Source organism: Bos grunniens, chromosome 14 (genome assembly GCF_055505025.1).
Source record: "Bos grunniens cultivar Pamir isolate PY7600 chromosome 14, Bosgru_T2T1.0, whole genome shotgun sequence".
Classification (NCBI taxonomy): domain Eukaryota; kingdom Metazoa; phylum Chordata; class Mammalia; order Artiodactyla; family Bovidae; genus Bos; species Bos grunniens.
This window is the reverse complement of record NC_141178.1, coordinates 1,377,262-1,398,031: the sequence shown is the minus strand read 5'-3', so window position 1 is coordinate 1,398,031 and position 20,770 is coordinate 1,377,262. Positions and strand designations below refer to the sequence as shown.

Here is a 20,770-nt window from a genome sequence, read left to right as displayed (position 1 = left end):
AGACAGTTTCAGTTTCTGCCTCACTGATAGGATCACTGTTTAGAGTTGTGGGAAGACTTACTGGCCTAAGGTTGCTGCAAGGCCAGGTTATGGGCTCCGCAGTTTCCTAAGTAGTGATAAAGAGCCACCAGGACCACGCTCCAGGAGAGAAGAATCGGCTGGCTTGGTTACTGTGGTGTACCCTGCTCCTGGCCCAGGCCCCCAGCACATGCGTTTAGTAAATTTTTATTTGATTTTGACCTGAATGAATAAAATAATAGTACTCAACTTTAGGCCTCCTCAACATCTATTTAAATTTTTGGATCCTGTCTGCTTTTAGCATAGAAGGGAACAGAACTCAAAGACGATGACACTAAGGTGTTAAATTCAGGTAAATAGGAGGCTGTTTTTCCAGTGGCAGAAATGAGGAAAGGGGTGGGGTTGGGCGGGAAGGAGCTAGGTTTCGACGGTGATAAACTGAACCTGTTAAATGCTGTGTCTTTTATGTTTCATAACTGGGTTAAACCGGTTGTGTCACTCCTTGGACAGCTCTGCACTTGTTTGAATAGTACAACAGTCCCTCCTACTGAACTTTGATCCGGCAGAAACAACTGTTAACTAACAACTTCAGACCATCACTGGAACACCTGTACGAAGAATGTTCTTCAGTTTAGCTTTGCATACGTGATTTCTTTTAAACTTTTAAAATGATTAGAAAACTTTTTATTGTCCTGCTTTTGTCATCTGTGACTCTTGGAGAAGCCAGGAAATCCTTTCTCAGTTTCCTGAACATAGAAAAGACTGAAGTGCTGTTTATCACAAAGACGGAAGAAACTGTGGTTGTAAGGTCAAGTTACAGAGATAAACAGCCAAACTCCAGCTACCTCCGTGTGCAACTGGAAGATGATAAAATGCTCCAAGTGGTGAATGTGACCAAGACCTTATCGGATGTGACCAACTTTACCATACACCTGGTGACGGGTGGAGACGGAGAGACAAATCTGACCGTTCAGCTGTGGGATTCAGAAGGTAGGCGCGAAAGGCTCATTGAAGAGATAAAGAATGTCCGAGTCAGAGTGCTCAGACAGAGACAAGACAGTCCTTTCCAGGCATCAAACCTCATCAACAGAAACATCCTAATGCTGTTTCTGCCAATGATACTGTTAAATAAATGTGCGTTTGGTTGCAAGATTGAGTTCCAGGTGTTTGAAACAGTGTGGAAGAGACCTTTGCCGGTAGTTCTTGGGGCGGTTATACAGTTTTTTCTTATGCCGTTTTGTGGATTCCTTCTGACGCAGATTTTGGCCTTGCCTGAGGCCCAGGCATTTGGATTTATAGTCACCTGTACGTGCCCAGGTGGGGGTGGGGGCTACCTCTTTGCTCTGCTTCTAGAAGGAGATGTCACTTTGGCCATTCTGATGACTTGCACGTCAACGTTTCTGGCCCTGGTCACGATGCCTACCAATTCTTACATATACAGTAGAATCTTAGGGTTATCGGGTACATTGCATATTCCTATTTCTAAAATTATGTCAACCCTCCTTTTCATCCTCGCACCAATGTCAGTGGGAATAGTCATCAAGCATAGACTACCTGACAAAGCAAAGTTCTTGGAGAGGATCATTAGGCCTCTGAGTTTTATTTTAATGTTTATAGGGATTTATGTGACTTTCAGCATGGGATTGGTGTTCCTGAAAACAGTGAACCTAGACGTGCTTCTGTTGGGTGTCTCAGTTCCTGCTTTGGGGTTGTTGTTTGGGTACTTTTTTGCTAAAATTTCTATGCTGCCTCTTCCTGTTTGTAAAACTGTTGCTATTGAAGGTGGGGTACTGAATAGTTTCTTAGCCCTTGCCATTATTCAGCTTTCCTTTTCACAGTCTGATGCAGACTTAGCGTCTGTGGCTCCGTTTACAGTGGCCATGTGTTCTGGATGTGAAATGTTACTGATCCTTCTGCTCTACAAGGCTAAGAAAAGATGTATCCTTAACATAGAAGAAAAAAGAATGAAAAATCCCCCAGTCTAACGGTTAAAGCTTTCCTGAATTTTCCTACTCTGAATGAGATACTGTGGGAGATGCAAAGAATATCCAAGATGATTCCTGCTCTCAACTCACTTATGCTCTGATTGAAAACTTGACATTAGGGGAGAAATACAGTCATATGTGCCTAACACCCAATGGACAGTCCAGACTTAAATGTGCAGGAATTCAGAAGGAGACTACTATAGCATTGGATTGGAATATAATACTTTATTATGATATATCCCAAGTATTTACAGGAGGGCTGCCCTTCCACAATAGGCATTTGGTAACCACTCACACAGTGAAGGGACATGTAAATTCCTATTGAAATCAGTCCATCTTAAATGCAGCGCCTCTGGTCTCCTCGGTGTCCCTCCCGTCATCTCCACCGTTTGCCTTGGGGCACAGGGTCCTCTCTCCCCACTCTTCTCCCTTCTTCCCTCCTCTTTCCTTCATTGCAGTAGCTGTTTCCTACAGACCGTCTCCTGTAATAGCTCTCTAGCTGTCTCCTTTCCATTCCCAGTCTCGCTTTTGTTCTGCCCTAGATTGCTGCCTCCCTAAACCTTTCTTCCCCAGCTTTTGGCCTGTCTACTCTCCAATCACTGGCAGATTAATGTTCCTAAAACTTAACTTTGATCATGCGCTTTCCCTGCTGCAAAGCCGTGTCACCTCTTGAATAAAGTCTGTATTCCTAGTGAGGCATTTCCTACTCTGCTGACTTTAGCTTTCCGGTTTTATCTCCTCTCCCACTTTTTACACGCAGGCTTTGTTCCAATCAGCAGATAACTGGGTCACTCATGACTGTGCCCTTTGTTCACATCGTCCCTGCAACCTGAGGGGCCCACATCATCTCTGTCTAAACTCGGACCACTCTCACAGACCTGACTCAAACACAAGCCTTAACTAATCCCTGCTAGCTACCGGGAATTGAAATTTCCTCTAAATTCTCATCAGTTTTTTGCATTCATAGTATTTAGCCAGTCTGGCTTGCATTACAGTTCTTGGTGTTGCTATTGTATCCTCCTTATCTTGCTATAAGTCTTTGAACATGTATTTTATAAACATGTAAACAATGCAATATAATAAGTTTATATAATAGCATAAACGGTATAATATAAACAGTAGAATATGCTAATGCAAATAATAGTTATTTTGATACTTTATATAATGTCTAGCACATTTCCTATGTGCTTATTCAAATAAAGTGTTGAAGCACAGACTAGGGCCTAAATGAATAGTATGCTTGTTTTTATACTAACATTGAGTTTTTAAAGGCAATTTTTAGTATCTAGTTTCAGTTTTCACTTTTTTCCAAAGAGAGTGTGGGCATCAAGAAAGAAAAATATCACTCTTAAATAAATCTGCTTCCCACATTTCACAGGCCTGTAGTTGTAGGCAAAGTACTTAATCACTCTGTAGTGCCATGTTTTCACCTAAAAAATGGAGATGATAGTGTAAACGCCATTAAATTGTCATAGGAGTTAACTGAGATCTTATGGACAGTATACTTAGAACAGGGTACATGCTCCTCAAGTGTTAGCTGCTATAATTATTTTACCACACTTCAAACTTTTGACCCTGGTACCTACTATTGTTTTGAAATACCAATCTGATAACTTTAGTATGGAAGCTAAAACTTTGAACATTTTCCTATCAGTGTCATTCACCATCTGACTTACAGTATTCGGGAACTTTTGTTCAGTTTGCCAACTGACAAGACAACCATAGTTTTTTGGTTTTTTTTTTTCGTATTTTACCAGATCCAGTATTTGAATACCAAGATTTATCAAAGCCCTGGTTTGGCATGGTTGGTGGATGGTTATTATTCATTTTATAAAATGATAATTGCCTACATGAAACACTTTACTGTTGACTCCATTAAAACAGAAATCTCCACTTAGGACATTAAATTATAATTAAGCTTGCATACATTTGACTTTTGCACATTTTCATGAACATATTTTACTGATAGGGAGATAAGAAATTGCCTTTCCTGTTGTACTTTATCCTTTACCTTGCAGAGAAACAAGACATTTCTCTGCAGTTTCAAATTTGTAAAAGGAAGAGATTCAGTTGAAATTTAAGATATTGCTCAACTCCTACGCCTGTAATTCTGGCATGAAAGTCTGGGTCATTGACACCATAGATGGTGATGGATTCAGGTTGACGGTAATAACCACCCACAGCAGCTGCTTTCTACTGGAGGCAAAAACCAAAAGAGGAGTTTCTTGAAGGCAGAGACCACATATTATTCTTTGAATTCCCTGTAGTTTTTAACCAATGGCTTTAATCAAGTTGGTGCTCAGAAAACATTGAGTTAATTAATCATTAATGTCTGTAAAAGTCAATATCATATACTTAGGGGCCAGGTTATTCCTGGGTCTTCATTCCCAGCTCTATCACCAGCTGGGTGACATTGGTCAAGTTACTTAATCTCTCTGTGCCTAAATTGATGTGGAAAGTGGGGATAATGATAATACATACCTAATGGTATTTTCATGAGGAGTAAATGAGTTAACATTAGTAAGATCCTCAGAATAATGCCTAACACACAGTAAACTCTAATTATTATGGTTACTCTATGCATGTTTGATCTTGCACCTAAAAGCAGACAAATGTGTGTGAATGGAACTTGAAATGTATTTCATTTATCTTACAGATGTATCAGGGAAAGACTGAAATTTTACATGAGACAGTTTGTCTAATTTAGATGGGGATGAAGTTATTCAAGCCACTTACTTGTTCTTTAAGAAGGAGAGACATAAAGCAGTCTACCTAATTGTTTGAGTTCAGACCAACAACTTGTCCAGCAATAATCAGTATCAAGGCTGCAGAGAACAAAGAGCTTTATTTGAGGTTTTAAGACTGCAGTTCAAGAGACACAGATTTGGGTAAGCCTGAAAGAGTATCATAGGGGAGAAAGAGAGTCAGGAGCTTATACAGGTGAAAGTTACAAGGATGTTCGCGAATTTTGACTAACCTTGATTCAAGAAAGGAAATAATTGTCCTTAAGGGACAGGCTGTTGTGAGTCATTTTAGGTTAAGGGCTCAATAATCTCTTGAGTTTCTGGAACACTGGGTAGATGTTCTGGGTGCATGTGTTAAGATATTAAGGTGTATTTGGGCTGAGATGTAAATCACACTTCCTCGATAGCATCCTGACTACCAGCTCCATCTTGATTTTCTTTTCACACATTTCACACAGCCATAATTAGTTAGACAAAAGATCCAAGGGTAAAGGGGTAAGTCATGTTTAAAAAAAAGTTTCATCCCAATCTTTAATAGAGATGATTCTATGATATATATTGATATATATATATATTTTTTGCAACTAAAAACTGTCAGCAATTTCAGCCTATGTTATGTCAAAACATGAAACCTTGTGAGGTATCCTGAAGATTCCACTCATGAAGACCCCCATTTTATGTGTATAAATTCTTGTCATTTTTAATCAAAGTCCACTAAACAATTATTAATTAAGAAAATCTTGGTATGTAGACTCAGATTCTGTGTGTGTGTGTGTGTGTGTGAGAGAGAGAGAGAGAGAGAGAAAGGAGATTCCATTTAAAAGAAATCCACTCCAGAGACTAAATAGAGTTAGCAAGATACCCAGGACTGCCAGGGGAGGAATCACGATGAAGGTCACTCTTTATCACACAAATACAATGCAGCTGGACGCCCATCACTCAGGCAGGTGACCACGGAGCACTCTGCTTGACAAAGGCCGTCCTTCCCAGCACCTCTCCATGAACACTCAGGTCTCAGCAAGTGTCATCGGTACTGCATCTCACCTCTCCTCCAGGTTCTCATGGATGGAAGTCAGCTAGTAGGAAAAGGTATCAACAGCCCCTAAGAGGGATCTCATTAGGGAAACCTGGAGTGGTGACCTGGACACCATGCCAGGGAGCAGATTCTATCCTGAGGCAGTGGAAGCTGAGCCCTCTATAACCCCCAAGCACTCTGGCATAGTACACAATCGAGGGTTGGGAACAAAACCTGCAGGCGCGACTGTAACTTTAAAAATTACCCCTTTGGGAAGCGAAGAGCAACGCACCAGGCACCAGTCTCCGCAGCCATCTGAACCGCTCAGCACTGGACAGAAGCCTTGTGGATAGCGGGCAACCAGTGTGCAACACCGCCAAAACCAGATCTGAGCACTAGACCTCTCTGTGCACTAGAGGACTCTTCATTTCACTTTCAGTCAGGCATCTGAAAGCAGAACAGCTTCCTTGGACTGAGAAATTTCCAAGTTACTTGAAGACAATGGTAAACTAGCAGCTGAGGCCACTAGAAAAAGGCTGTACTTTCTGCTCATTTGAGGTAGAGAGCTTGAAATAGTTTTTAATTTGAAGGAGTGAGATAGTCCATCCATCTTATTTCAGTACTTATTCCAGTACTCTGATTTTAGCAGCTTTGCCAAAGCAGTGGGACTGTGTTTATTTAAATGAGATTTAAAGAGGACTCATCACATTTCTGCAAATGCCTGGAAAATTTTATTTGGTTAAAACCCAACACTTGTCATCACATAGTTGGCAAGATTATTATTTTAAGATAACTGACAATGAAGAACCAAAAATCTAATTTCTGAAGTTTTTTTTCCATCAAGAAAACAAAAGCAACTTTTATTAGACAAATCAAGGTTGTCAAATCAGATACAGCATCATTCTTTCAAAGGAGACAACGTTCTGGCTCTTTGTGAGATTTGAGAATTGGTCCCACGCTTCATGTCATTTACCTTTGAGAATTCTCATTTGCAATACATTGGTGACAATATCCCATCTTCTGCTCAAGCTAAGAGAAGAAATCACTTCAAATACAAAAAGCCAAATAACCTGCTTCCTTGATCCTGTTGTGACATCTTATATCTGTGCCATTTGCATTATAATGGTATATGATGCCAGATGTGTTATTTCAAGAAGAGGAAACATCTGAAGGACTGTAGACTAGTCCTTGCGCCTCATGTGATGCAACCTCATCATGCCAACACTCCACATTCCCTGAGTGTGGACTTTGGAGTCAGTGTTTTCTATGCTTTGCTCTTGCTGTACGACTTGAGGATAAATAAACACCCTGAGCCTCAGTTTCCTCATCCATATGATGCAGCTGATTATATCTTCTCATGGAACTGTTGCAACATTCAAGTAAAATAATGCATGTGAAAAAACAAGTGCCTGAAGCATGGTAAGTCCTCAGTAAATGGTAAGTAACCAAAATAATTCTTAATAGGGGCAGTTGGTTCTGGCAACAAATACCTATCTGTCTATCAACTATCTATTAATCATGGGTTAACGATAGTGTTTATTGTTCAGAAGAAAGAAAACTTGCCTCTAGGAAACCTTCTAAGTTCTTCTGGCTGGACTAAGAATTACACTGACGTGAAAGTTGCTCAGTCATGTCTGGCTCTTTGCAACCAGGCCAGAATACTGGAGTGGGTAGCCTCTCCCTTCTCCAGGGGATCTTCCCAACCCAGGGATTGAACCCAGGTCTCCTGCATTGCAGGTGGATTCTTTACCAGCAGAGCCATCAGGGAAGCCCTAAAATGATATGAGACAGAGGTAACAGGAGAAAATCAAATTTAATTTTATACTTACGAGAATTCCACAAACATAAGAGGGCCAGAGACCCCACATGCAGGAGAGGGTCAGAGGCAGAAAAGTAAAATGAGGACTATATACCATCCTAAAGGAGGTCAGTCCTGGGTGTTCATTGGAAGGACTGATGCTGAAGCGGAAATTCCAATACTTTGGCCACCTGATGTGAAGAAATAACTCATTTGAAAAGACCCTAATGCTGGGAAAGATTGAAGGCGAGAGGAGAAGGGCATGACAGAGGATGAGATGGTTGTGGCATCACCAACTCAATGGACATGCATTTGGGTAAGCTCTGGGAGTTGGTGATGGACAGGGAGGCCTGGCATGCTGAGGTTCATGGGGTCGCAAAGAATCAAGACACCACTGAACGACTGAACTGAACTGATACACCATCCTGAGCTAAGGAATGGGATGGGTCCTGGGAGCTTCCAAGGATAGGCGAATGATAAGAAGAAAAGCAGATGTTTGGTAATTAGATATTTGCCCTACCATATAGATGGGCCCTTTAGATAAAGTATATCTCCAGTAATAAACTGTTTTCTGAGAAAACCCCCCAATTTAAATTCTTCTAGGTAGTTAAGGGAGGGACAGTAATTTCTCTTGCATTCACCAGGTCTCAGTTGCCTTTAGCTCAAAATAATCCTTTTGCACAAGTGGAACATTTGGAAGAGGCTCCTTTTGAACCCCTATAACATGCAAACATATAGTGTAGGTTTACACAGCATCGGTTCAGTTCAGTCACTCAGTCATGTCCGACTCTTTGTGATCCCATGGACTGCAGCACGCCAGGCTTCCCTGTCCATCACCAACTCGCAGAGCTTACTCAAACTCCTGTCCATTGAGTTGGTGATGCCATCCAACCGTCTCATCCTTTGTCATCCCCTTCTCTCGCCTTCAATCCTTCCCAGCATCAGGGTCTTTTCCAGTGAGTCAGTTCTTCGCATCAGGTGGCCAATGTATTGGAGCTTCAGCATCAGTCCTTCTAATGAATATTCAGGACTGATTTCCTTTAGGATTGACTGGTTATCTCCTTGCGGTCCAAGGGACTCTCAATAGTCTCCAACACCACAGTTCAAAAGTATCAGTTCTTTGGGGCTCAGCTTTCTTTATAGTCCAATTCTCACATCCATACATGACTACTGGAAAAACCATAGCCTTGACTAGATGGACCTTTGTCGGCAAAGTGATGTCTCTGCTTTTAAATATGCTGTCCAGATTGGTCATAGCTTTTCTTCCAAGGAGCAAGCGTCTTTTAATTTCATGGCTGCAGTCACCATCTGCAGTGATTTTGGAGCCCAAAAGCATAAAGTCTCTCACTGTTTCCACTGTTCCCCCATCTATTTGCCATGAAGTGATGGGACCAGATGCCGTGATCTTCCTTTCTGAATGTTGAGTTTTAGGCCAACGTTTTCACTCTCTCACTTTCACTCAGCATGCTGCTGCTGCTAAGTCGCTTCACTAGGGTTGGACTCTGTGCGACCCCATGGACTGCAGCCTACCAGGCTCCTCGGTCCGTGGGATTTTCCAGGCAAGAGTACTGGAGTGGGGTGCCACTGCCTTCATGCAACACAGATTTAACAAATGAAAGTTGAAAAGCTAGAGACATACCTCCAGTTTGTATTTTGTCAAAAGAGTAGTATGGAATAAAAGGGAGAAAGAAATGGAAATAGGAAAACTGGAAGGAATGAAAAACGCGAGAGATGGCAAAATAGAGGAGAGAAATTTTCTTTTAATTACAGACAAATGTATGGGCAGGAGAAAGAAGCACAGATGAAAGAGAAGGTGCAGACCCGGAAGGCCTAGGCAGGGCGGGGCGGCTCCGGCAGACGTGAGCCGCGGCGCTGGGGGCTGGGGGCTGGGCGCAGGGGTGAGCGGTGTGGGCGGGGCATGTGCAGGCCCCGCCCATGGGCGGGCGGCGGGCGCGGGCCTTCCTGTCGGGTGGACGCGCTCGCTCCCCTCCCGCTGCCCTCGCTGCGGAAGCGCCGCGCGTCTGACAGTCCGGTGCGCCCGCGGCCGCGCGCCCGCCGCCCTGAGGTGAGCCCGGTCTCCCAGCTGCACTTGGGCGGGCGTGGGGTCGGCTGGCGCCTGCGGCCCCGCACAGCGGGTCGGGGGGGTGGGCTCGGCCGGGGCCACCTGGCGCGGAGGCCTCGGTCGAGCCGTTGAGGGCCCGGGACGGCCCCCGCACCGCGGGGCCTCTGAGCGGCGGGTGCGGGGTGACCCACTGGCTCTCGTCCCGCCGGTCCCGGAGGCCCGGTCCGTGTCCGGGGCGGGTGGTCCCCTCCAACCCCCGACCGCGTGTCGCGCTTCCGCGGACGGGCGGCAGGAGGCGGCGAGCGGGGCAGAGACATCCACCGCGCCTCAGGGGTTCGTCTCCGAGCAGGCGAAGGCGGACTAAGGTGCTGCCTTTAGGCTTGTTGTAAGACTGGTTGAAGGCGAAGGCGCGCACACAGCTGAGCACAGTGTGGGGAAGACCCCCGAGTGCGCCAGGGGTGACGGACGGCGGCCCGTGGGCTTCCAGGCGGGGCGGCCTCCTCAGAGTGTCCGTCAGAGGCGGCGCTCAGGGGCTGCCTGCTCACGTAACTTACGTGTTTGTATCTGCAGGCCGTACCTCTCTTTTGAGGTCAGGATCGTGTGTTCAGCAGCCTGATGGACCTCGCCTTTTGGCTTCACAAAGGCTCCTCACGCTCTCCTAATTAAACTTTCGATCTCCCCACCTCCTACCCAGATCTCAGATTTGACTCTCTTCTATCGTTCCATGCTGCGGTTAATGTCACGTTATCCATTCACTTGCCTAAGTGGGAAATCTGGGCCTCTTAAACTCTCCCCCGCCCTCAAGCCCCGTATGCACTCTATTGCCGAGTGCCCTCACCTTTTCCTCCCAGAGCCGTTTCCCTACCGTCGGTTCCTCCCTCCACCCTCCCGTCCCTTGTCCTGCAGCCCCCATGTAATGATTCCTCATGGCTCCCAAATCGAAGTCATGCCTCTAAGGGGTGATCATCATGGCATGACCCCCAGCCACATCCTTCCTCCTGTTCCTCTTAATCTCTGAGCTGTCGTGTCACTTAGGCCTTTTGGTTCCTCTTCACATACCAGGAGTCCTGCAGTTGAGTTAGTCCTTCAAATCTTGGTTGAATCGTGTTCTTAGGGAAATGACATCTGGTACCTAAGACCAGGTCAGTGTTCTCTGTTAGGTGCTTCTCATTGAATAAATACTCAATGCATAGCTCTCGAATGATTAAACAAGTACAGCCTCTGGGTGGAGAATCCCCAAAAGAAAGGGTAACTGTTGAAATGAGCCTGGAAGAATTGGTAGGAGTTACACATATCAGTGCTGTGAGAAGGGGGAGATGTGAGTGGCTTAAGCACAGTTTCCCGCTAGAAAGCAGATTCACCGTGAGAACATCCAGTTCTGTTGAAGCCTAGAAGAAGGGAACGGGAGTAAGAATGAAAAGAAGAAAGAAGATCTTAGAAATAATTCTTGAACTGCTCTGAGTAACTCAAAGTGTGGCTTCCTTCTAAAATCATTTAAATGCTTATATTAAGAAACAGGCTCCCCACGTGGCTCAGTGGGAAAAGAACCTGCCCGCCAGGCAGGCGTTGCAGCAGACCCTGGATCGATCCCTGGGTCGGGAAGATCCCCTGGAGAAGGAAATGGCAACCCATTCCAGTACTCTTGCCTGGAGAACCCCATGGGCAGAGGAGCCTGGCGGGTTACAGTCCATGGGGTTGCAAAGAGTCGGACACGACTGAGCACGCATGCATATAATATATATATATTAAGAAGAAACAGCTCAAAGTACCTGTCTTTTGCCCCCACCCCCATCCCCTCTCTTCCCCATTCAGATACTGTGAGCACCATGATTGGGATTTCAGACCGGTCTCCGGGGTGAAATTCTGTCAGTTATTCTCAACTGTAAAGATTACACAATTAGGGTTGCTTTATAAATGATGCCACACATTTCTGACTCTGACAGCTTAAAAGGCTTCACTATCCTAGGTACAGATTTTAGAGTGTGGTTAAGCCTGTGGTGAGTTATTTTAGTCTTCTCTGCGAAAGTCAGTGGAAAGTTGGACAGTTCAGAAGACAAAACTGTTTTATTTTTTGTCCTCTCTGAAACCTGCGGCAATTCCTTTTTAGCTTTATACATTTTTTTAGTCCTGGAATTTTCTTCCCTCAGAATGCCACAGTGGAAAGAGCAGTGGACTTTCAATTCAGAATTGAGTTCAAATTCTGGTTGTGTCATCTGTCTATAAAACCTTGGGCAAATTAGTTATATTCACTGAGCTTTAAGTTCTTCATCTTTACGATCTCTTTAAAAATAATTTTACATGTGCAAAGCACCATACTGCCTGATACTCAGTTAGTGCTTTCTCCCCCTTCCCTTTAAAACTTCTTTAATTTCCATCCATGGTCAGTTGAATCCATGGATTCCAAAACTGCAGATACTGAGGGCTGACTGTTCCCTGTATTTTTCTAATTTTTACTTTATTCTTAAACCCAAATATGCATCTATCTTTTAGAATATTTCTTGTGTCATTTCTTCTCCGTTCCTCAAATGATTGTTGTTTTTTAAAGTGTGATATGGTATGGGCCCTTTGAGAAACACTTTCATAGAGTACTTTTTGTTATGAAAATGTTTCTACAATAGAAGTGAATGAAGCTAGGTTAAAAATGTTTCTTAATGGACCTGTGAATGAATATTGGGGAAAAAAAATGAATTCTAGAATCAGGAAGGAGGGTGAATCCTGAATGGAAGTATTTTGCAAATTGAGATGTTTTTGTGAACAAACTTCTGTAATTAAGACTTTGTAAGCAATTTGTAACTGCTTTGTCTTTGTATGTGTTGAATCTGTTGAGAAGATGGCTGATCCTTGGCAGGAATGCATGGATTATGCAGTAACCCTGGCAGGACAAGCTGGAGAGGTACGAACTGAAATCTCAGCCACGATGTGATGGATGTGGGCAGTATGTGGTTGTCTTCTTAAACAAAACATGTATTTTTATTGACTGGATTTGTTTTCAATTTACTTAATGGGTGAATACTTCCATTTTATGTCATTAAACATTTTGTAATAATGGTTGTGTATCTAAAATGGCTGTAAGATTCTATGGTTTTATACGTAGAAAGTCGTAACCACTAAGGGTTTATTTTACATACATTGTGGTAAGAAATATTTAAGAATACCATTCCAGACAGATTGATTGTTTCAAATCATTTCTATTATTCATCTTTTAATTCGATTTAAAATGACTTATATGCTTTTCTTATTTGCTTACCAAAAAAATCTTTTTAGGTGGTTCGTGAAGCGCTCAAGAATGAAATGAATATTATGGTTAAAAGTTCTCCGGCTGATTTGGTAACTGCTACTGACCAAAAAGTTGAAAAAATGCTTATCACATCCATAAAGGAAAAGTATCCATCTCACAGGTATTGCTTATGTCAGTTTCTTGTGATAAAAATGAAATCTAGGTTGGTCTCCAAGATTTTGACTTTAGACTCAGAAATTGACTGTGCTTAATTTAAGCTGAACTGGAATTTATTTGGAGGGTGTCAGAATCCCTGAGAGTAGGACTGAGCAACCAGCGAGGAAGGCAGAGCTGGTTAGGATTGGGTTAGGGTTGGGTCAGGGTTAGGCACCATCATTCAGAAGCTGCTGGTAGCCTCACTCCTGACTGTTCTCTTTGGATGTCTTACCCCATTAGCTCAAGGTTACAAATCGTGGGCAAAAACATCCCTTGCTGAACTTAGGGGGTTTTTTTTCCCCTAAGCTCAAACTTCCAGGGAGCAGTGAACAGGGGATATTTGGATTCCTTTATAGAAAGAGGAGTGTTGGATGCTGGGAAGTTAATGTGACAAATGTCTGTCATAGAGAAGATTTGAAAGTTCAGTTTTAGTCTCTACATTGCGAACATTTTTAGGTGCTAAAGGGGTGGTAGCTTTGAGTTTGAGAGAAAATACTAAAATCTGTCTCTCTTACGGGCATAGAAATACAACTGAAATATTGTCATCATTTTAAAGTTTTAACATTGTCATTCACCAGTTCTTCTTGATCATGCCATCAGCCTTTCCTGGTATTTCAGCCACTGAGGAGAAAAAAATATTATTTAAAGCTGCATATGCTTTCTCCCAGTAAAAAGGTTTATAGCTAAGAGAAGAAGACATAAAAGAAATTCATGGTAATGATTATTAGGACTTTTCAGTTTTGAATAAAGGACATAAATAACAAAGAAAGTAGGAAAGGAAAGAAGAAATCCTATGAATTCAGATACCATTTACAGAGTTTGCCTGACATTTACTGCACAGTATGTTTTAGGAATGCATATTGATACAGTAATTTTGGTGGGTGATTTTCTTTCTCTTTAACTTATTTCATGTTCTCTGTATTATCTATTGCTGCATAGCAAGTTACTCTTGAAAAACTTAACAGCTCTAGATAACATAGAGTTTTCTAGGATCAGGAATATGGGAGTAGCTGGAGTGCGTGGTGTTGGCAAGGGTCTCGTAGAGTCACAGTCGCACTGTGGGTCTTCTTGAGGCTCAGCCGGGGATGAAGGGCCCGTTCGCTTGTAGCTGTTGGTGGCCTCGGTTTCTCGTGGCTTGCCCGCTGGCAGCTTCCTCCAGTTTCCTCACCACGCGGGCCCCTCCACAGAGCAGCTCACGGTGTGGTGAGCAGCTTCGCCTAGGAAGCAGAGGGGAGGGGAAGGGGGCAGAAATAGAGTGAATAAGACGAAACCTCAGTGTCGTTCTGTCAGAGAGTTTTCAGAATTGCATGTTGTCACGTACACTTTGTTCTTTTGGCTAGAAATGAGTCTCTAAGTCCAAATCCACACTCAAGGCAGGGACATTAAGCTCTACCTCTTGAAGACAGGGTTATGAGAGAATTGGTAGACTTAAACCTCCACATTTCCTTAGTAAGTTATCATCTGCAATAAAAACCTTTTTCAGCGTGTCTCTTTTCTTATCTTGGTAATACATTTGAGAATTTTGAATTCTGTCATCTTTCACATGACTTGTTCTGGGGGAAATAAAATTTTCTCACTTTGATCTGTCTGAAGGAAAAACAATAGAAAAGTGTAGTTGTGTAGACTTTTGTTATGTTTTATAGTAGACTAAAGGTTTGAAAATTGTTGAAAACAGTAGAAAGATTCAGAATTTGTCATATTTGCTTTTAGTTTCATTGGTGAGGAATCTGTGGCAGCTGGGGAAAAAAGTATCTTAACCGACAACCCTACATGGATCATTGACCCTATTGATGGAACAACTAACTTTGTACATGGGTATGTTTTTAAAATTTTAATATTGTAATTACTGTTTGTATATTAACTGAATGGACTGTTCAATATAGTTTTCATAATCACATATACTTTAGAGAATTCTGTGATTGTAAAATATGTTATGCATAATTTTCATCAGCTGTGGATGAGGTAATGAACGATTAATGTTATAGACATGTGCAGTCAAGTGCCCTGTTCACCGTTCTTTTTCTCATTGTTGAAACCACGTAAAAATGTACGCAAGCAACATTGCTGCTTTGAAATCAATTAAGGAACTGACTAACTCAGTACTAGTGTATGCCTTTATAGAATGCATTTAATCCAGGAGAAAAAACTGTTAAAAAGAACATGGGTTTAGAATGTGTGACTTTGTGACCTTGGGCAAGTTACTTAATCTTTTTAAGCCACAGTTTTATTTTTTTCATTCTCTAAAATGGGCACACTGATGGCACCTGCCTCATAGGATTGTTGATGGGACCTAATGAGTTGTACATTTATATAAAAACTTAATATAGTGCCTGGCACAAAGTAAGTATGTAATTCAGTATATGCTGAGAAGAATATGTTAAAAAAATATATATATATATACACACACACACAAATTAAGTATGTAAGCCCAGATATATAGAAGAAAGCCTGATGGAATTAAGAGTTTCAACAAGTAGCCGAGTTTGGTGGGATGACACATAATTGTTATATTTGAAGTTGCCGTACGTATCTTTATGAATACAACTGTTAAAGCCATAAAGCTAAGAGGTAGGATCTATGTATGATGGAATGTTAGTGCAGAAAGATGCTCATGATGTGAGGTAACATACAGAAGATTATAGTACAGTGGATAGTGTGATCCCATTTTTGTTGACATTTAAGCTATATTCATGGAACTTGGCATTCCAAAAGTATAGCAAGGCATGCGGTGCCAAGTGGCCTTGCCACTTCCGACCCCAGCTTCTCAGAGCCCATCTCTGGAGGCAGCTGTTGTTATCAGTTTCTTGTGAATCCTTTCAGAGATGTCTCGTGCCTGGAGGAGCGTTATGCGTGTATGCATCTGTGTATTCTGCCCCCCAACCCCCAACCCCTGCACTCACACAGAGAACTGCATGTTGTATACACAGTTCTGGGGAGGGATGAGACTGTTCACAGGGAAAAATTGTAAGCAGTTATATTATGAAAACAAGTTTGTTGAAAATAAGTTCTATCTTGGTAAATTTGTGTGTTTTTTTTTTTTAAGATTTCCTTTTGTAGCTGTTTCAATTGGCTTTGTGGTAAATAAAAAGGTATGTTGTTTAAATTTATGGTTGGTAGAATGCCTTGCTCTCATTTTCTGAGAAAGAGTAAACGAGTCTCTGTAATAAATTTAGGTTTGTCTCTATTCAGTATATGTAGCTGCATTATTTTGAAATAAAATACAGACCTGCTAAACTTGTTATGATACTTTTTTCCAGTGAAGAAAATACAATGTCTTCCGAGAAGATTTTACAAGGAAAAAATATGCACAAGTAACTGAAATACGATTCAGTATTTAATCACCATTATATATGTGAATATGATAGGAATTGATGTAGGATCTGAAATGTGTAATGAAGAGTTGGGTGCTGAGCTAGGAATGCTTTAGTAGACATTTTAGTGAAGGGAAAGACCAGGAAGTGGTAGGGCCAAGTATGATGAGAAAATACAGAGTATATTCAGGAGCCTAAATACTTGCTATATCTAAAGCCCAGTAGAGTACACTCTACACCTGTTGCATTTCCATGCTATTTGAGTATTTGATTAATAAAGAAAAAATGAATGATGTTTACTAATACCTTACGTAACTGTCTTCAAGGAGCTTGCGATATATTTGATCAACATGTACACAAAAGAGTTAAGAAAACCCTGAAAATAAAAACATAAATTAGTGCAAATGAAATCTTAGGCACAGGATTGTATTAATCAGTGAGAACCTTCAAAAGGAGATAAGTGAGCATTTCTCTTATCGTCAGTTCTGGGCTGTTGAATTCCCAGTGCAGTGCAAATGTTAGATGTCGAACTATGAAAAAAATTTTTAAAAGTACTCTAAGAACATGAAGAGGGTATCACACATCCTGCCAGCAGCGGTTTGAGGAAATCTTCATAATAAATAGAAGGGATCTTAGAATTTGGTCATGTGAGTTGGGTCATATTGGGAATTTTCCAGGTAAAGAAGAAAAGGAAAGCATTTTAATCAGAACAGTTTGGGGACGAGCGGGATGTGTATGGGCGACAGTGAGATGTTCATTGTGCGTGAAACTCTGGAAATGGTTGGAGCAGAACTGGTGAGGTGAGCTCGCTGTGGTCAGGCTGTGAGGCACTGTGGCCTGTCTGTGCTGGAACACTTAGTGGCTTTGAGGTGGTCGGAAATCAGGAGAGGTTTTTCAGTGCAGAGTGCCAGATAATTCCAGCAACATTAGAGGTCACACCAGACGGGTGGGCAGTTCTGAGCTGAGATGGAGGTGGTGAGAATAACTGAAGAAATGGCCAAAATCAGCAAGTGTTTTCAAGATAAAATTGACTCATGGGGAAGGACTGAGGCTGCATGATCAGGTAGCGAGTGAGTGTGGCCTCTTTGGCTGAAGTTCTGCATGCCTAGGTTCCGAAGCACAGTCCTAACCTGTGTTGATGGGGTTGGTAGGAGCCACACACAGAGGGACGAGAAAGAAAAACCTGTCAGAATCGAGAGAGCTAAAAGGGAATTGGAAGAAAAGGAAAAGTGAAAACCCCTGAGACACACAACTGTTGGGGGTTAGGCAGAGAAGAAAGTCAGAAAAAAAAAAGTGACCGTAAGAGAGATCGGAGGTAGGAGGACGCCACCAGGAGCACAGAGTACGGGCTTAACTGTTGGTGGTCCGCAGCCTCCAGGTCTGCAGAGAAGACATTTGGTCCATAAGAGTCCATTCGTGATCTCTTTGCAGGGAGTTTCAAGAGATGCATGGTCAGAGCAGAAGCCAGATTGTAATGTAGAAAGAGAATGAGAGACGCAAAGTCTCGACCACTCTGTGGCAATGAGGAGAAATGGAGAAGGTAATGAAGGCTTGGTGAGGGAGGGCCACTGTGGCGAGAAAGTACCAGAACCAAAGCCCAAGAGGCAGGGAGCTGTTGATGGAGCAGTGTTTCAGAGAAGAATTCACCTTAGAAAACAGGGAAGATTGCCTTCATCTGAGGTGGGAAGGAAAGAGGTCAAAATGTATGCCCCGAGTTTGGAAACTGATGGGAGGGGAGTCAGGGTTCAGACCTGATGAGCTTTTCCTCGACTCGGTTGGGAATTAGCATTTTACATAGTCCACGGTCTAACCGTGGTCTAACCGTATGTTAAAAACATTAACATACCACATATTCTTGCTGCTTTCTTAGAAAAAGTATTGATTGAATGAAGACAAATACTCAGGTTTGGTAAAGAAAGCTTGCGTTCCTTCCACAGATGGAATTTGGAATTGTGTACAGTTGCCTGGAGGATAAGATGTACACTGGCCGGAAAGGAAAAGGTGCCTTTTGTAATGGTCAAAAACTACAGGTTTCACACCAAGAAGGTAGGTTTACCCTCTGATTTTTGGCGTGATTCATACCATGTACTCGTACGGTAACCTTAGAGCTCTCCAAGGCTTACTGACTCATAAGTGTGTCTGTTTCTCTGTACTTTCTCATCGTGACCGCGGTTGTGGACGCGGTCGTGGAGGCTGGGGAGGCAAGGGCGGTGGAGCGGACGGTGTGTCCACGGGGCTCCAGCTCTGTCAGGGGACCTGGAGGAGCCAGAGTGCCCCCACCCTCACGGCGGTATTGGGTCACTGCTTCAGCCCCCGCGTCTCAGATTCTTTCTACAATTCCTCTGCTCTGATGCCACTGGGACTAGTTATTAGTAAATTGAAAGGGAAAAGGCCCTTCAAGTTGGGAATCATTAAAAATGAGACATAAAGCTATTAAATATATAGGATGGTAAACAGCACCTTTCTACTGTATAGCGCAGGGAACTATATTCAGGGTCCCATGGTAAACCATGATGGAAAAGAATACGAAAAAGAATACCTAGATATGTGTGTGTATATATGTGTGTGTGTATGTGTGTGTGTGTATATATAAAGCTATAACTGAATCACTTTGCTGTACAACAAAAACTAACACAACATAGTAAATCAACCATACTTCAATACATTTTTTTATTTTATTTTTATTTATTTTTTTTTAATTTTAAACATTCATATCTTATTCATTTCTAAATGTCAAGAGTTATCAGCAGGACTTGAAAACACTTTAAAAACAAGTCCTTGGTCACCTCCAAATTATTCTTGGTGACCTTAACATCCCTCTGGCCATAGTCTTGGGATAGAGGGCATATAAAAAGTCACCATAATACATTTTTCTTAAATGAGGCATAAAACTTTTTGTAATGAGCTTAGTGATTGGCGTTTTTAAGTCTGCTTTCTCTGGGACAGCTCACTGTTTTGGAGGCACTTATCTTCCCTAAGGCAATCCCAGCATTTTCCACGGTTGACACTTGCAGATTCGTTTCTTTTCTGTGTTTTTCAGATTCTTTTACGTGCAGCAAAAACTTGAGAATCCGCCTCCGCTTTTATAATATTTCTCCTCAGGCACTTAATTTGAGGGCAGATTTTGAATTTGTTTTCTTTTTATTGAACTCTAAGACCCCAGAGATTAGAAGATACATCCTAATTCTTGAGATGTTAATGTGAAAAAAATGTGCATTTTAGAACTGAAGGAATGTGGCAGCTTTCATAGAAAGAAGTCTTTCCCCTTTTCTGTTATTTATCTCACTTAAACAGGTTATGTGATTGTTAGAAGAGTTCACAGTTATAAACAAGGCTCAGAACAAGGTGGTGGGCATACATCTCAGCTGTGGGTGGAGATGAAGTGTGAGGTGTCCCAAGAGTAGCCTGTGAGCCAGGAGGGTTGAGTGTGTCGTGAGCATTGGTCACGATGTTTCAAAGAGAAAATGGAAAATACAGGATAATTTGTCAAGTTAGTAAATGGAGGTCAGATGATTTATTTTAATTTTATTGACGTATAGTTGATTTACAGTGTGTTAATTTCTGCTATACAGCAAAGTGGTTCCACTGTACATATTTGTATTGTTTTCCATATTCTTTTCCATTGTGGTTGATCACAGGATGTTGAGCGTGGCTCACTGTGCTGTACAGTAGGGCCTTGTTTATCTGTTCTATATGTAGTAGCTTGCGTTCTCCAATCCCAAACTCCCAGTCCTCCCTGCCCCACCCTTCTCCCCTTGGGCGACCCCAGAGCCTTTCTCTGTGTCTGAGCCTGCTTCTGCTTCACAGGTATATTATGTGTCATGTTTTAGACTCCACGTGCAAGCGACGCCTTACGATTTCTGTCTTTCTCTCTCTCACTTCTCTTAGTATGATACCTCTAGGCTCATCCATGCAGCTGCAAATGGCAGTATTTTGTGGTCAAGCAGTATCCCACTGTGTATATGTACCACATCCTCTTTATCCATTCATCCGTTGATGGACATTTAGGTTGCTTCCATATCGTGGCTGTTGTAAATAGTGCTGCAGTGAATGTAGGAGTGCATGTATCTTTTCAAATTAGTTTTGTGTGGATATATGTCCAGCTAGATCATATGGTAACTCCATTTTTAGTATTCTGAGGAACCTCTGTACTGTTTTCCATGGTGCTTACACCTGTTTACCTTTCTACCAACAGTCAGTCAGTCTCGTCAGTCAGTTCATTCACTCAGTCGTGTGCAACTCTTTGAAACCCCATGGACTGCAGCACGCCAGGCCTCCCTGTCCATCACCAACTCCCGGAGTTCACTCAAACTCATGTCCATTGAGTCAGTGAAGCCATCCAACCATCTCATCCTTTGTCATCCCCTTCTCCTCCCGCCTTCAATCTTTCCCAGCATCAGTGTC

At 42.4% G+C, this 20,770-nt stretch overlaps 2 protein-coding genes across 8 annotated transcripts in view; both read left to right on the top strand.

Moving 5' to 3' along the window:
- Positions 1-686: 686 nt before the first annotated feature.
- Positions 687-3,231, top strand: SLC10A5 (solute carrier family 10 member 5). Its single transcript, XM_086335747.1, has one exon. It carries the CDS (start codon positions 687-689, stop codon positions 2,001-2,003), a length of 1,317 nt encoding a protein of 438 aa, XP_086191873.1. The 3' UTR covers positions 2,004-3,231.
- The window catches only part of IMPA1 (inositol monophosphatase 1), a 31,075-nt gene continuing 11,174 nt past the window's right edge, over positions 870-20,770 (top strand). For 2 of the 7 annotated variants that reach the window (XR_015140434.1, XM_086335748.1), the window contains exons 1-6: positions 9,556-9,625; positions 12,453-12,515; positions 12,887-13,020; positions 14,766-14,870; positions 16,099-16,144; positions 18,304-18,412. Coding sequence is in view for 6 of the 7 variants with exons in the window: in XM_086335748.1 (XP_086191874.1) it covers positions 12,453-12,515; positions 12,887-13,020; positions 14,766-14,870; positions 16,099-16,144; positions 18,304-18,412 (457 nt within the window). In the remaining variant the exon portion in view is untranslated. Of the gene's footprint in view, positions 1,009-3,221; positions 7,182-9,555; positions 10,765-12,452; positions 12,516-12,886; positions 13,021-14,765; positions 14,871-16,098; positions 16,145-17,797; positions 17,907-18,303; positions 18,413-20,770 lie in introns of those variants that run through there. The other 5 variants (XM_086335753.1, XM_086335754.1, XM_086335751.1 and 2 more) reach the window with 5 other exon arrangements.

What these genes read in the sequence shown, in the direction of transcription:
- SLC10A5 (XM_086335747.1), top strand. Translation starts at nt 687, where the DNA reads ATGATTAGAAAACTTTTTATTGTCCTGCTTTTGTCATCTGTGACTCTT.